This window comes from Odocoileus virginianus, chromosome 12 (assembly GCF_023699985.2).
Source record: "Odocoileus virginianus isolate 20LAN1187 ecotype Illinois chromosome 12, Ovbor_1.2, whole genome shotgun sequence".
In the NCBI taxonomy this organism is placed as follows: Eukaryota; Metazoa; Chordata; class Mammalia; order Artiodactyla; family Cervidae; genus Odocoileus; species Odocoileus virginianus.
In genome coordinates this window covers 58,881,289-58,894,723 of record NC_069685.1, presented here as the reverse complement: position 1 = coordinate 58,894,723, position 13,435 = coordinate 58,881,289, and the positions used below count along the sequence as shown (strand labels likewise).

General features: G+C 51.1%; 1 protein-coding gene across 1 annotated transcript; it reads right to left on the bottom strand.

The window, feature by feature from the left end:
• Positions 1-957: 957 nt before the first annotated feature.
• On the bottom strand, positions 958-12,968 carry UNC119B (unc-119 lipid binding chaperone B). Its single transcript, XM_020901575.2, has 5 exons — positions 12,666-12,968; positions 9,938-10,051; positions 7,022-7,142; positions 6,719-6,891; positions 958-4,641 (listed from the first exon to the last, which is right to left on the bottom strand). The coding sequence occupies exons 1-5, from the start codon at positions 12,907-12,909 to the stop codon at positions 4,529-4,531; spliced, it is 765 nt and encodes a 254-aa protein (XP_020757234.1). The 5' UTR covers positions 12,910-12,968; the 3' UTR covers positions 958-4,528.
• Between the last annotated feature and the right edge of the window lie 467 nt (positions 12,969-13,435).

The window sequence follows — 13,435 nt, the reverse complement described above, 5'->3', positions numbered from 1 at the left end:
CCCCTCCAACGGGAGCCTTGAACGCTGTGCCCTAATTCCCTGCATTTTGTCGTTTGTCAGGACCCCTTCACCCCGCCCCCCCAAAATTACAGCGATTTCTCTTGCCTAACAAGCATCTTCCATGGGCCCAGGTGTGAGTCAGACTTCCACAGGTTCCGGGAACCACCCACATGCACCCAGGAACCCAGTCCCTCCAGCTGCCTTTCTTCTCCCATTAACTCAGCCAGCCAACTGTCTCAGGCTGAAACCAGAACTTACTCTGCTTTCTGAAGATCTATTAAAAGATGTGGCAGTCTTTCAAATGTTTTGTTCCTTAAGTCACTAAGTCATGTCCAATTCTTTGCAACCCCAAGGACTGTAGCCCACGAGGCTCCTCTGTCCTCCACTATCTCCCTTAGTTTGCTCAAATTCATGTCCACTGAGTTGGTGCTTCTATATTAAGTTGCATTTAAAAGAAATGCATTCAAAAGAAAGCCTCTAAACCTAGAGTACATTTACTGTCATTGGCAAATGCTCCTCTGAGGCTTCCTCACCTTTTACCACCGCACCTGGGCACCAGCCCTGGGTAGAAGAAAAGGGGGAAGTGAAGGGGAAAATAAATGAGTGTTTGTAGGCAGAGGCCAACAGACCTTCAGGTGCCACTAACTGTCTAAACAAGAGTTATTTTTAACTTACATTGTTTGTGACCTTAAACATGGATGTAAGTTTTATATTAAAAGTATGCATGTTTTCCAAAAAAACTCAGAAGTTGGTTGCAAGAGGTTGGATGGAGGGAGGGAACTGGCGGCAGACACCAGGAAACTTTCCAGAGTGATGAAGACATCCTTTATCATGACTGTGATCAGGTATCCATTTATCAAACTCATCAAACCATACTCTTAAATGGGTTGAATTTACTTTTAAATGAGGTATGGTTAAAACACACCTCAATGAACCTAACTTTAAAATATATATGCATTTTAAATTCTGAAAGCATTTTATTAAAATGTAAAGCAAAAATACATGAAACCTAAAGCACAATACTATGTCCTAATCACTCTAGAAACCAGCGCTACCCATTAAACCAGTATTTACAGAAAGGCCACCCCAACTCCACCTACTCCCCCTGTGAAGCAAGAGGCCCAGTCAGGAGACACGAGAGGGCACACATACTGTGAAAAATCTTTCTTTTATTACTGTCTCTTGTGGCAAAATAACATTTTATACAAATAAGTCACCTAGTTTACTTTGGACATAAAGACAATACAAACTGGAATGAGGATCTTAGGTGAAGAAGAAAGGGAGGAAGGACAGATTTGGTCATTGACGTTTCTTATATTCTGTGAAAAATAGATTTACGGGGGGAAAAAATAGACTTTCACAAGTTCAACAACTTTACATGAACCTCTGTATACAAGGGGTAAATCCACCTCCTTCTTGTGCCTAAGACGTTCCGTGACATGGAATGTGAGAAACATGATCGACGCTTAGGCTCCTTCACCGGGTAGAGCGGCACCCTCTGCAGCAGGGGTCCTCACCCACAGACACTGAGTCTGTGCCGTAATCCTGAGAATGGCCCCCATTCCCCAACCTCACTGATGTCGCAGTGACAACGGCCACCAGGAAGAAAGTGACTTTACAGAAAAAAGTAACAGTACTGGGAGCACTGAACTAAGAATATCAAGGGTGGCAAGACACCCAACGGGCGTGCTGGACACAGCCTGTTAAGGCCATTCCAGAAATGAGTCCCACTTCGACTGAAAAAACAAGTTGAAGATCCCCCCAGCTATTGCCACGTCAAGACTCTCCAGTCTAAGGAGAGCTCCAAGATCCCCAAATCACTGCCTATATTTGAGAATCGGTGGCCCAGACTGTGAGTGCCTTCAGGAAGTCCTGCAAAGCCCTGAAAACTTGCGTTCCCTGCAAGACAGCTATAAGCTGACATATGAGGAGAGGATGACCGACTTTATCCCAGAACTACTTTTACTTATTTCCTGTTTACTCTTTAAAACATAGAATAAAATAAACCATGGTCTTCTCTGCAGAAGCTAAAAGGGTATCTTAGCCCAAAGGCGCCACAGGAAAAGAAAGGTGCTCTTCCAGGAGCCTCCAGGGCAGAAGGACAGGAGCAAGACAGGAGGAGGGGTGCAGGCGGCAGGCCCTCTGGCCACAGCGGGGCGAGCCGGTCGGCTGGGATGTGTTCCCTCCAGGAGCTGCCTCACTGGTGCCAGCTCTGAACAGAGGGAGGGTGTGTCTCCCTGGGCAGGCAGTTTCTGTCCTGCCACCCCAGTGCCCACAGGTAGGTAACTGCTGCCCACAGTCCATACTTCTCAATGCCACGGCCTCCTGATTCAGCTTCTGATGAGTTCAGAAGAAAGTATATATACTTTGAGAGAAAGTGTAATTTCCAATTCTCTCCCCAGTTCGGGTACAGAAGGGTTAATTTCAGACTTATCCCAGTTAACACCCCAGATGCTTCTCAAGGTTTCCTGAGTAGCTGGACACAAGAATCTGGAGTCCCAGGTACAGACACCAGACCTTCAAGTGCAGAAGGGGACCAATCCCTATGCCACCGAGCACAGAGCGGGCGCTCGGCCTCATAGTGGTCTCCAGTGAGACTAAGGCAAGTTCTTGGGAACAGGGTGCAGCACTCTTCAAGCCAGAACACCGGCCTCCTCCCCCACTCCTGCCCTCCTCCCAGCAACCGCTAACACTGCAGGCGAGGGACAGCCCACGAGCCCACAAGACGGGGTCTGCCTGGGACACGGTCTCCTGAGCAGAGCTCTGGGCAGCTCCAAACCATTTCCTAGATAGTAATTAAAACATCAAATAGCAGAAACTCTCCCGACTGGGCTTGTCACAGAGAGAAGGGGTTACTCCGAAGCCCAACGAACACAGATCTGCTGAAGGTGCCCCAGTGAGAGAGAGAAAGTGAAGAGGCAGTGCTGATGTCGGTCCGCCAGGGACGGGAAGGAGCCACGCCGAAGGCACCTGGATTTGCAGCCAACTCCAGTTCTGGGGCTCATCGGGTCTGGGGTGAGCAGCCTGCCCTGCAGGGAGCCCGGTTTCTTCCTCCCTTGGGGGCTGGGTCCAGGGCCAGCACCCAGGATGAACCAGGGTTCTCTCAGTGAGAGAGCTGCCAGCCTCTGGCACAGCCCAGACTCTGGCCTGGCACAAAGCGCTGGACCAAAGCTGAAGGCCACTCACGCTCTAGAAACCAAACAGGGTGCAGCACAGGGCAGCGAAGGCCAGGTCCGCCTCTCCTGGCCCCACCCGGCCTTTCGCCCCAACACGGGAGACGGCGCTCCTGTCAGAGGCACCACGTGCCTGGGTGCTTCCTACTGCGACCTTCCTATGAATGCTGAGCCCTGGCCACGGCGACAATCTCATCAGAAGGGCAGGAGTTTGGCCTGAGCACCTACATCCGCCCACATAGACAGCGGTAGGGAGCTGAGGCGGGGAGAGTCCGCCCAATGAGGGCCTGAGGGAAGTGCAAAGAGACACGTTTTGGAGAACACATGTCTCTGCCAGGCCTCCTCAGCCCATTTCCCCCTTTCCCAACACTGCGACCATTCCAACTAGCGGTCCACAGGACCAGAATTTGCCTTACTTAGGTGGGACCAGCTAGGATGGTTCCAGAGCAGCTTCAATACAAAAGCAGAGGGGACAAGGGCCAGAGGAGCCGCAGGAGCCTAATCAGTACTCGGAGAAGTCTAGCCACACATCACGTACGCTGGGAGCACCCCTGACACTTTGTAAAACCTCCCCACAAGAAGCCTAGAAATAAAAATACAAAACAACGAGGCCTGTGCTAGCCTCGAGCGACACTACGGTTCCCAGAGCGAAAACGGACACATTCGATTTCAGGAGAAACTCAAAAGGTAGGAGCTAGGAAAAGCAGAGCAAGCCGTCTTCTGTCTGGAAGGAGAACAGGAAGGCACAGCCAGGCTGAAACCTCGGGGGTGCCCCAGGAGGAGCAGCCAAGATCCCGGAAGTCAGACAGGTAAGCGGCTCCCTAGGCTCGGCAGCTTTGCCCACCCCCGAGCCTCAACTCCTGGCCCCATCCTCCCCTCCGCTCGGCTCAGGGTCCTCTCCAGGAGGTTAAGGACGATACTCAGGCTGACGTCAGAGTGTGCTGATGGCGGCCCTGCCGGTGAGGGAGGAGTCTCAGCTTCGCAGAGGGCCCTGAACCTACAGAAGAGCCTTCTCTCCCTGGTACAGCTGTGCCTGCAGGGACCCAGGCTCATCAGGACATCCTGGAGGAGCCGGGAAAATAAACTTTCTTTCTATCTGGATTCCAGGAGTCTTATTCTAAGATTTACAACTTCTGCGACCTAAGGGGCAGGGGGCAAAGGGAGGAAAAAATACGGGGGGGAGAGAGACACAGCACTGCCTGGCACCTCTCCTGGAGCACAGGAAACTGCCACCCCAGCCTCGGCTGCCTGGGGCCAGGTCCCAGACACGTGTCGGCAGACAACAGCTTCAACCACCTCCGTGCACCGGGGCCTCGGGCCACGGCAAGGCGCCTCCCCGCCCGTTCCAGCCGCTGCTACTGGCCCCCGTTATAGGCATAGTCGGCCTTGTTGTGCATTATCAGCTTGTTGTCGACGAAGTAAAAGCTGTCAGAACGGGTCTCATAGGGATTTTCAATCATCAGACGAACTGCAAGTTAGGAGAAGGGAAAAAATGCAAAGAGTTGTGTGTGAGTCTGCGCTATGGGCCAGGTGGGAAAAAACTTAGCATCCCCTCTAAATTCCCAGGTGGCTCAGTGGTAAAGAGCCCGCCTGCCAATGCAGGAGACGCAGGAGACGCAGGTCCAACCCCTGGGTCAGGCAGGCTCCCCTGGAGGAGGAAATGGCAACCCACTCCAGTGTTCTTGCCTGGAGAAGCCCATGGACAGAGGAGCTTGGTAGGCTGCAGTCCATGGGGTTGCAAAGAGTTGGACATGACTGAGCACCCACACACAAAAATGCATAAACCAGCCCTTCCTAAAAATGTGAGCATGTGCTGTCAGAATAACGAGGTCAAAACAGAGGGAGCCAGGCCTGGACAGCTGGGGAGACCTGGGACCACCGAGGCCCCCCGGTGGTGCGTGCCCCCCACTCCCACAGCAGGAGGCCACAGCACTGGGCCTGGCCCTCCGAGGCCACTGCCAGCCTGGTGCCCAGTCAGAACACCAGAAGGGGGCTCGCCAGTCTGCCAACATGCAGCAAAGCAGCTGACTGATCGGTGCTTCTGGCCCCCACCTCCAGACATTCTGGCCCAAATTTAGAATGCGGTGCCTCACTGGGCCCACCCACAGGCGCCCCTACAGCAAAGGAATCCTAGGTGTGCATGAGTGCAGGGGGCAAGGCGTCTTCTCAGAGATGGCGCATGGTGTTAACTTGTCAACGACCCTGCAAAGGCAAACCTGTCCTGCGACCCAGACTTGAATCTTCTGTGCGTTGAGGCAGCTGCCCCAGGTCTTTAAATGGAGGGTCAAGGGACCTGCGAGCCACCACCCCTGGTTGATTCTGAGTCAGTGATCATGTGCTATTATGAATCCCCTGGAGGAAACGCTGTCGCTGACCACAGTTCTCAAAAGGCACGGTGACTGCTTCAAATTCTTTGAACTCACCGACGTTATTTAGCTCACATCCAGAGGACTGACCCCCATCCTCTTTTAGCTTATCTGGTTTCAAGGAGAGAAAGTTAGATGGCTGGCCTTTGATAAAAAACTTGAAATGCTGTAATCTTCTCTTGCAATTATCAACATGTTCCAGGCCAGTCTGGGGAGAGGGCTTTAAAAACAGGATCATGATGACAGTAGATGCAGTTGACACCCTGCCCACTCCTCATCAAACCTCACTTTACCTGCGAACAGCACTGCTGCACAAGCACCGAACACTTGTCAGAAAACAACACTTTCAAGGATCTGGGACTCTGAGAAAACTGGTCAGTGTATGTAGACCCTCGCCCACAATTCAACTAAACCCCACCACTACTCACAGGATCCCGTCGTATCCTCATTGCTCCGGGACAACTTCCCCTCATGACTCACAGGCGGTGCTAATGTGAGAGAGCCAGACGGAAGCCACAGGACTGCACAGCCTGTTCGTCCTGTCATCAGGCCCATCTCCTCCCTGGACTGGCCTTCCCTGCCTGGTGCCTCCCCCAGGTCTTCCTCCCCGTATCTCCTCCTAAGACCCTGTTTCCATTCTGTCACTCCTGCTCCCAGGACTCGACCAGCTCGCTATTTCCTGCCTGATCTATTCTGACAGTTTATCTCATGACCCTTCTACTGGCAGAGAATGAGAAAGAGGTGCTCCTCAGATCAAGAATCCCACTCAGCTCAGTTTCACACATAGCTCTGATTAAGGAGAAAGCAAAGGGCCAGCGCAGTGCTGAGCAAGAGCTAAGGACCAGAACCGTGAAACCGTGACTGGCTGTGGATGGAGTGGGCGCTCCAGGGAGGGTCGGGGTCTCCTCTCATCTCCCTCCATCACACCCTTCCCCACAGCAGACTTCCTAGAGGATGGCCTGTGTTAACACCTTCAGAGTCCCACCGCCAGCAGAGCCAGAGTGTGCGACGTGAGACAGGAGTGACAAGAGGCGAGAAGCCTGAGAGCGAGTGACTCGAGACCCCTCATGTCCCTGTTTCTCTGCCAAGGGCGTCGCCAGACCAGTTGGATTTCATTTCAAGGTGCACTCCTGCTAAGCTGAAAGATCCAGAACATTGCACAAGTCGGGGGATACGTACTGACATCCTCAGAAAGTTGGGGAAACTCATAGATGTGCTCGCAAGTGTTCCTGCTGCTGGGGATGCAGAAGCCGAAATCAAAGTCGAAATTTTTCAGCAGGCGTTCCCGAAAGTAGTGCCGCTCGATCATCCGGAAGTTAGACACAGGTTTGTCTCCCACCGTGAACTCCACCCTGCGAAACACAATCTCCATGAGCCCGGTTTTGTTGCCTCCTCCCTCCACTAGGGCCAACCCCAACCCAACAGAGGACATTCTCCTCTGTGAACCAGAAGGTGCTCCCCTCAGGAGAAGCCGGGACTCACGTGGCACCCACGGTGCGGAGGCGGAGAAACGCCGGTGTGAACTGGTAGCGGACGAAGCGGCCGGCGCTGACGTCCACATCCCCGCCTGCTTCCCCTTCCTCGTCCTCTTCTTCCTCCTGGCCTGAAAGGGCACACGGAACGCCAGCTCAGCAAAGAGCACGACCAATCGGGGATACCGACACCCACAGCAGCACTCACTGAGCACCTGCTGGCATGCCTGGCTCCATCCTGCACACCTCACAGGGTCCTAACAACCCTGGAGCTGTTGTCTTCATTTTATCTCCACTGTACAGACCCAGAGAGGTGAGCTCAGGGGTCCAAAGTCCCCCAGTCTTCAATCAAAACCCCAGAGTTCAATCCCTGGTCAGGGAACTAGATCCATGCCACAACTAAGACTCAGAGCAGCCAAAGAAGTAAATTGAATAAATAAATATTAAATACTGCTGCTGGTCCAGTGGTTAGGACTCTGTGGTTCCACTGCAGGGAGCATGGGTTGGATCCCTGGTCAGGGAACTAAGACCCTGCAAAGCCACATGACATAGCAAAAAATAAATAATGTTGCTACATACAATATCGCGTAATAAACCATAATGGGAAAGAAAATGAAAAAATATATATGTATAACTATACACCAGAAACTAACACAACACTGTAAATCAACTATACTTCAATAAAAAAAAAAATTTTTAATGTTGTTGAAAAAATGGAGCCAACAGACTTAATACAAGGTTGCCATGAACCTTCAATTTGTAAAAAAAAACACACTATCTATGAAGTTCAATAAAGTGAAGTGAGCCTATAGTAAATTGAGGGAGCAGGGATGTGGATCCAGGCCCATCAGACTCGAGGCCTATTCTTAAACACAAGGCTATTTGCCTTTTATATAATCTGAGGTCTTGGGCCATGTCCTAAGGCTGAAGCCTGGAAGACCAGCTGGGTACCAGGCCCCTGAGGTGGTCTGTGCTATACAAACCAGGTCTGCTGCTGACCAAGTTAATGTGCTTGCTGCTAAGCAAAATAATCAGGCTGCAAAAGTTGAAACTATCGAGAAGGCACTTTCAAAGAATGCAGAAATTTCTGACACAGCAAAGACAAATCCCTAGAAATAATTCTGCTATTTAAATGAAAGACCGTGACCTTCAGCCTTGTGGGAACTGCACCTCCTTGGATTACTGCCTATACCAGGCCCAACACTCTGACCATCTGGGAAAGAGTGAAGCATGAAGCAGATGGGCCATGCACCAACATGTGGGACCCAAGAAAGGAGATGGTCCACACCAGTAATGATGGGCTCTGGTCTAGCCCACTCCTGAATCCAGGAATGAAGAATCTGTAAAAGGAACTGGGAGCCACTCTAATGTGAACCAGGAGTTCACCCAGTGTCTAGTAGCCACCCAGTGTCCAGCAAGAGCATTTTTTTCCAGGTCTAGGCTGAACAAAGGTACAATAAAAGAGAAGTCTTTTTCAGCATCAAACATCCCAAGAGCAGTGGACGACCAGACAGAGTGGGAGTTCAAAGGTAAAGACTCCAGAGGCCCGGCTCCAACTATGGGATTCAGAAAGAAAACATAGAGCAGATCTCGGGGATTCGAGCTCATCAGAAAAGTGCTGCAGGAGGGCTCTGGTTCAGCGTGAGCCTTAGTGAATCAAGATCCTTAAAGACTGGATGGGCTGAAAATCACGGTATTTTTACAGTGTGTGATGCTGACCTTCCCGTGACAGTTCAGTTTTGTACCGAAATGACTAGTCTCAGTCCTGTCTCATCCAAATCCATACACCGGAAGTAGCCCTGGTATTCCCTGGGTCCTGGGAACATCTTAACACCACAAGGACAGGAAGCTTAGAGATGCGAATGGGGTTACAGACCCAGGAAATTAGGTGGCCCTGACCCTCCCAATACAAGATAAGTATCTACAAGCTCAAGTCTTTTTTTTTTTTCTTCAAGCTCAAGTCTTTAGTGCCCTGGTCAGTCCGGGATTACGGTAGCACAAGGAATCTCAAGCGGGGTCAGGAGACGGATGCCTTAGTCTTGGCTGAGACTTTTTCATGAAAGCCTCTGACTTACTTGGTTATTAACAGCTGTCTTACCAAACTTACAGGCTCTTTCTGAATAGCAAATAGATGAAAAAAGCTTGGCAAAAAGAGTCATTAACACAGACTGTGGCTGCAACTCTGGACTATCTGGGCTGGTGTTCTAAAAACAAACTCCAGGGGGCGCTCAATCTCCAGTGACATGCTCCCCAGACCTACAAGTGGTCCCCTAGTCAGAAATGAAGTGCCCTGGAACCGCATCACTAGCACAAGCTGTGTTATTTCAAGGCTAACTGAAGGGGTCCCAAGCAAATGAGTTCACAGGCCTGGGCCTTCTGGTCATCCAGAAAATGCTGGAGATTAAAATCCAAATTGGGACTAACTAGGAAATCTGAGACACTACTCAATGGAAAGGGTGTGAGAAGAGAAACTCACGATGTGCACTGGAAGCCTCCCTATCGCCCTTCCAGAGTGTCCCCAGGACGCAAGGCTCGGGCAGGCTTTCTTCATTATACTTTCATTTCAAGGATTCCTTCCTAAGTGGAGGTGACACGGTCAGATCAAAGAGCACGGGACCTTAGGAAAGTCACTTGGAAATTCTGGGCCTCCGCTTCCTTATCTGTAAGGTAAGGATAATAACCCCGCACAGAGGTGTGAGGACTCCATGAGCTGACAGAAACAGAAAGCTGTGGAACCGGTAACCGCTGCAGAGTAGATACTCAACAAGCACAGCTTCAAGCCCGCAGGACAGGCTTTAGGAGGCGGCTCGGAGGCAGGCCTTGCTGGCGTCAGTGACACAGGATGCGATGGCGTGCAAAAACTCAAGCCTCAGACTCTTTGCTCCAACGGTCAACTGACTACTGTTGGTATGATCCTGAGACCTACCTGAAACACAAGGTTTGGCAATCTCAAACAGCACTGTCCCTGTCTCCAAATCTCGAATTTTGAAGCGGGTAAAATCAATACTGTAGACGTTGTCTTCGGGTTTACATAAATAATCTGAAAATGAGAGAGAGAGAAACCAATGTTGTTAAATAATCCTCCAAAACTACCATTTCTTTCTCAAGTTGTGAAGCAAACTCGGGTTGTTTTTTTCTTACATAATTCACTTAAAATATACCCCAAAACTTCCTTTTATGTTACAGGCAAAAGTTGTGTGGAGAGAATTATGGGATCCAAGAAAGGAGAAAAGTGCATGGACTTGGTTTAGATGGAAGATTATCCTAACACTTAGAAACAGGGATGGTAGAAGAGAATTTCTTTGGAAACACTTCAAAAATGACCTACAAACCTTTCATTAGAAGTCACAACACAACAACTTTTTTAGAAATCCGTTTGGAAACATTTATGCTGACCTAAAAGTCAGACGTGACTGAGCGAGCACACACGCACACACGTAGAAGTGAACATGGTGCATGCTTGCTGAGGGTATCACAAAGCAGAGATCAGCCAACTTTCTCTGTAAAGGGTCAGAAAATGAGTAATTTAGTTTTTGAGGCCACACAGTCACATCACAACTACTCAACTCTGTCACTGTAGCACAAATGCAGTCACACAACTATTTACAGACAAAAAAATACAAATTTTATATAACCGTGTGTCCCAAGAGAGTTTTTCCCCCAACCATTTGAAAAGATAAAAATCATTCTTAGATTGTGGGCTGCACAAAACCAGGTGGTGGGCCATACCCACCCAGGTGGCAGGACAGATTTGCTGGAGAGGGCATGAGGCCAAAGGGAAATGGAGCCTCCAATAGCTTCATCAACATGTTAATCAAGATAGTATTGACCAAAGATGATTTCATTTCTTTCTTTCCACGATGACTCCTGAGAGCATCTTCTCCACAGTTCACTTTAGTACTTTATCTTATACTGCCTGCTGTGTTCGCCGTTTCGTGTTTTACAAGCTGACTCTCCGATAAGATGGCAAAATTGAGAGCTACTGATTATTCCATAACTTCCCAAGGCACTGATATTGGTTCTACCCCTTTACAGGGGCCTCAATAAATAAATACCTTGCTAAATGGAACAGACTTTAAGTAACAAAATCCAGAGATCATCAAGCTGACTTACTACTTTCTCCAAGAAGCTGCAGAGGTGTTCTGAAGCAACGGTACCAAGCTCAAGTTCCTACACAGGGCCTGAGTGCCCTCTGAGTATGCCACTCAGCATCAGGCACTAGCGGCTGGACTCACCCTTGCTATCATGAGAAAGCAGGAGGTGAGTAAAGGTGAGGTGGTGAGCATCTCCGTACTTTCAGAACCCCTGGTGATAACTGGGTCAGATCAGAAACAGCTTTTTCACAATGTTTCTATGAAACAGAATAGCAAGATCTTCTAAAGACACACTCAGGTGTGCAAAGGATAGTCCCGAGCCAAACAGTGACTGAAAACGGACATATGAATACTCAGAATCAAATTAAAACTGTCTTACAAGATGGGCATTCCGTTTCACACAGGTTGAACCAAGGCCCGTCCCCTCAAACTGCCATCCTCAAATCACTGGGGTGGCCTTCAGCTTCCTGAGGGCCACCTGAGCTGCCGACCAAAGCAAGTCAACAGATAAAAGGAGAGCAGCCTTAATCCATCAAGCTGGTGCTGGGCCTTCAAAGTTAGAAGTCTAGAGGATGGGGCAGGTGAGTGGGCTGGGCAAGCACGATCGAACCTACGGACTGGAAACTCAGGGGGAAATAGCAGCAAGAGAAAGGGCATCAAGTCAGAGGATGACCTGGAAGAGAACAGGAAGAGGGAGGAGAACCAGGACAGCGAGCAGGCTATATATTTCTTCTATCAATAAAAGGTGTAAAACCGCTGCATTCTATGCAAGAAATGCATTTCTGATACTCTGACGTATTCTTTAACCACTAGAACAAGTGTCAAAAGCAGGATTCACATTCTGGTTTTATACGTGGAACTGAAACTTTATTAATATATACATTATTTACATATAAATGCGGCAGGAAACGCCGCGGCAATGTACTTAAGGAAGAGTCCACCTGCACACAAAGAGGGCAACGCTTGGGACCCAAAACAGGCAGGGGGCCGAGGCAGGGAGCCAAGGCAGGGTGGAACCTGGAGGGCTGTCCGGGGGGCCAGAGTGGAGGGAAACGCGGAGAAAGCAGGTAGGAGTCTGGACTGGCAGAGGGCAGCAGAGGCTGGCTTGGGTCGAGGGGACCAAGCTGAGCAGGAACTTCACTGATAGCAGGGAGCTGGGAGCTGCAGGAGTGGGGGAGAGGCAGCGGCCCACTTGCCAGGGTCAGGAGCTAGTTAAGAAGACAAGACGGGGTCCGTCCCCACTCAAAGAGATCCAGCGGAGGAGGAGAACGGTCGGCCGGGCCTGAGGGTCAAACAGGGACGAGCCACAGGGAAGCCTGGCGTGGCCGGAGTCAGGGGAGGGCAGTCGAGCTCAAGGAGACCCATCCCAACCAGGTGTAGGTGAAGGTGGGGAGCGCCGACTCGGCCGGGCGGAGCAGTGGGCAGCGAGGCCTGGCCAGTCGGGGGCGCCTGGGTGGACCCCCTGGACCCGCCGAGCGGCGAGCGGCCGGCTCCGCGGAAGGCGACACGGGGCCCGGGGGCCCGGCGCCGAGGGGAGGACGCGGCCGGCCCCGCACTCACTCTCGGTGACCCGGCTGAGGCGCAGGACGTGCTCGGGCCGGATGGTGTCCAGAGCCAGCAGCTCCTGCTCCGTGACCGCTGCCCCGATGCCGTCGTCTGCCGCGTGGTGGGGCGCCTGCCGCCGCGCCTTGAGCCTGTTTAGGACGCCGCCGCCCGCCTTCTTCTTGTCTTCCTTGCCAGTTACCAGCCCCCCGGGCCCAACGGCCGACCCCACGGCCGCAGCCTTCGAATTAGACCCGCTCATCGCTCTGCCGCCAAGATGGCCGCCGCCTCCGCAGCCGTAACTATGGAGAGAGGGGGCGGGACCGGGTCGGGACCTGGAGGCGGGGCCGAGGTGGGCGGGGCCTGCGAGCCGCGTCGATGGCGCCACCCCGCCCGCCCCTCCAGCGCTGGTCCAGCCAGGTGGGCCGCCACCTTAGTACTTCGGACTCTCCCCTTGGCCCCCGAAGTCACCCCAAACATCTAACATATATTTCGTACGGTCAAATGACTTTCTAACACGTAAAATGTAAACAAGACATCTTGAGAAAATGTGTTTTCATCTGCAGCCTAGAAGGTAAGGCTGTGTTTGCTGTGCAAAAGCAGCTTTCCGATTAGATTGCCATTCTTAAACCCTACTGCGTCAGGCTTCGGGCTAGACATTGAACTAGGCTACAAGGAATATAAGAATATGAAAGGGGGCAGGGATTGAGTCCGCTGTATTCACTGTATTTGGGCAGCCTATAAAGAAAGCTGAGCACCAAAGAACTGATGCTTTTGAACTGTGGTGT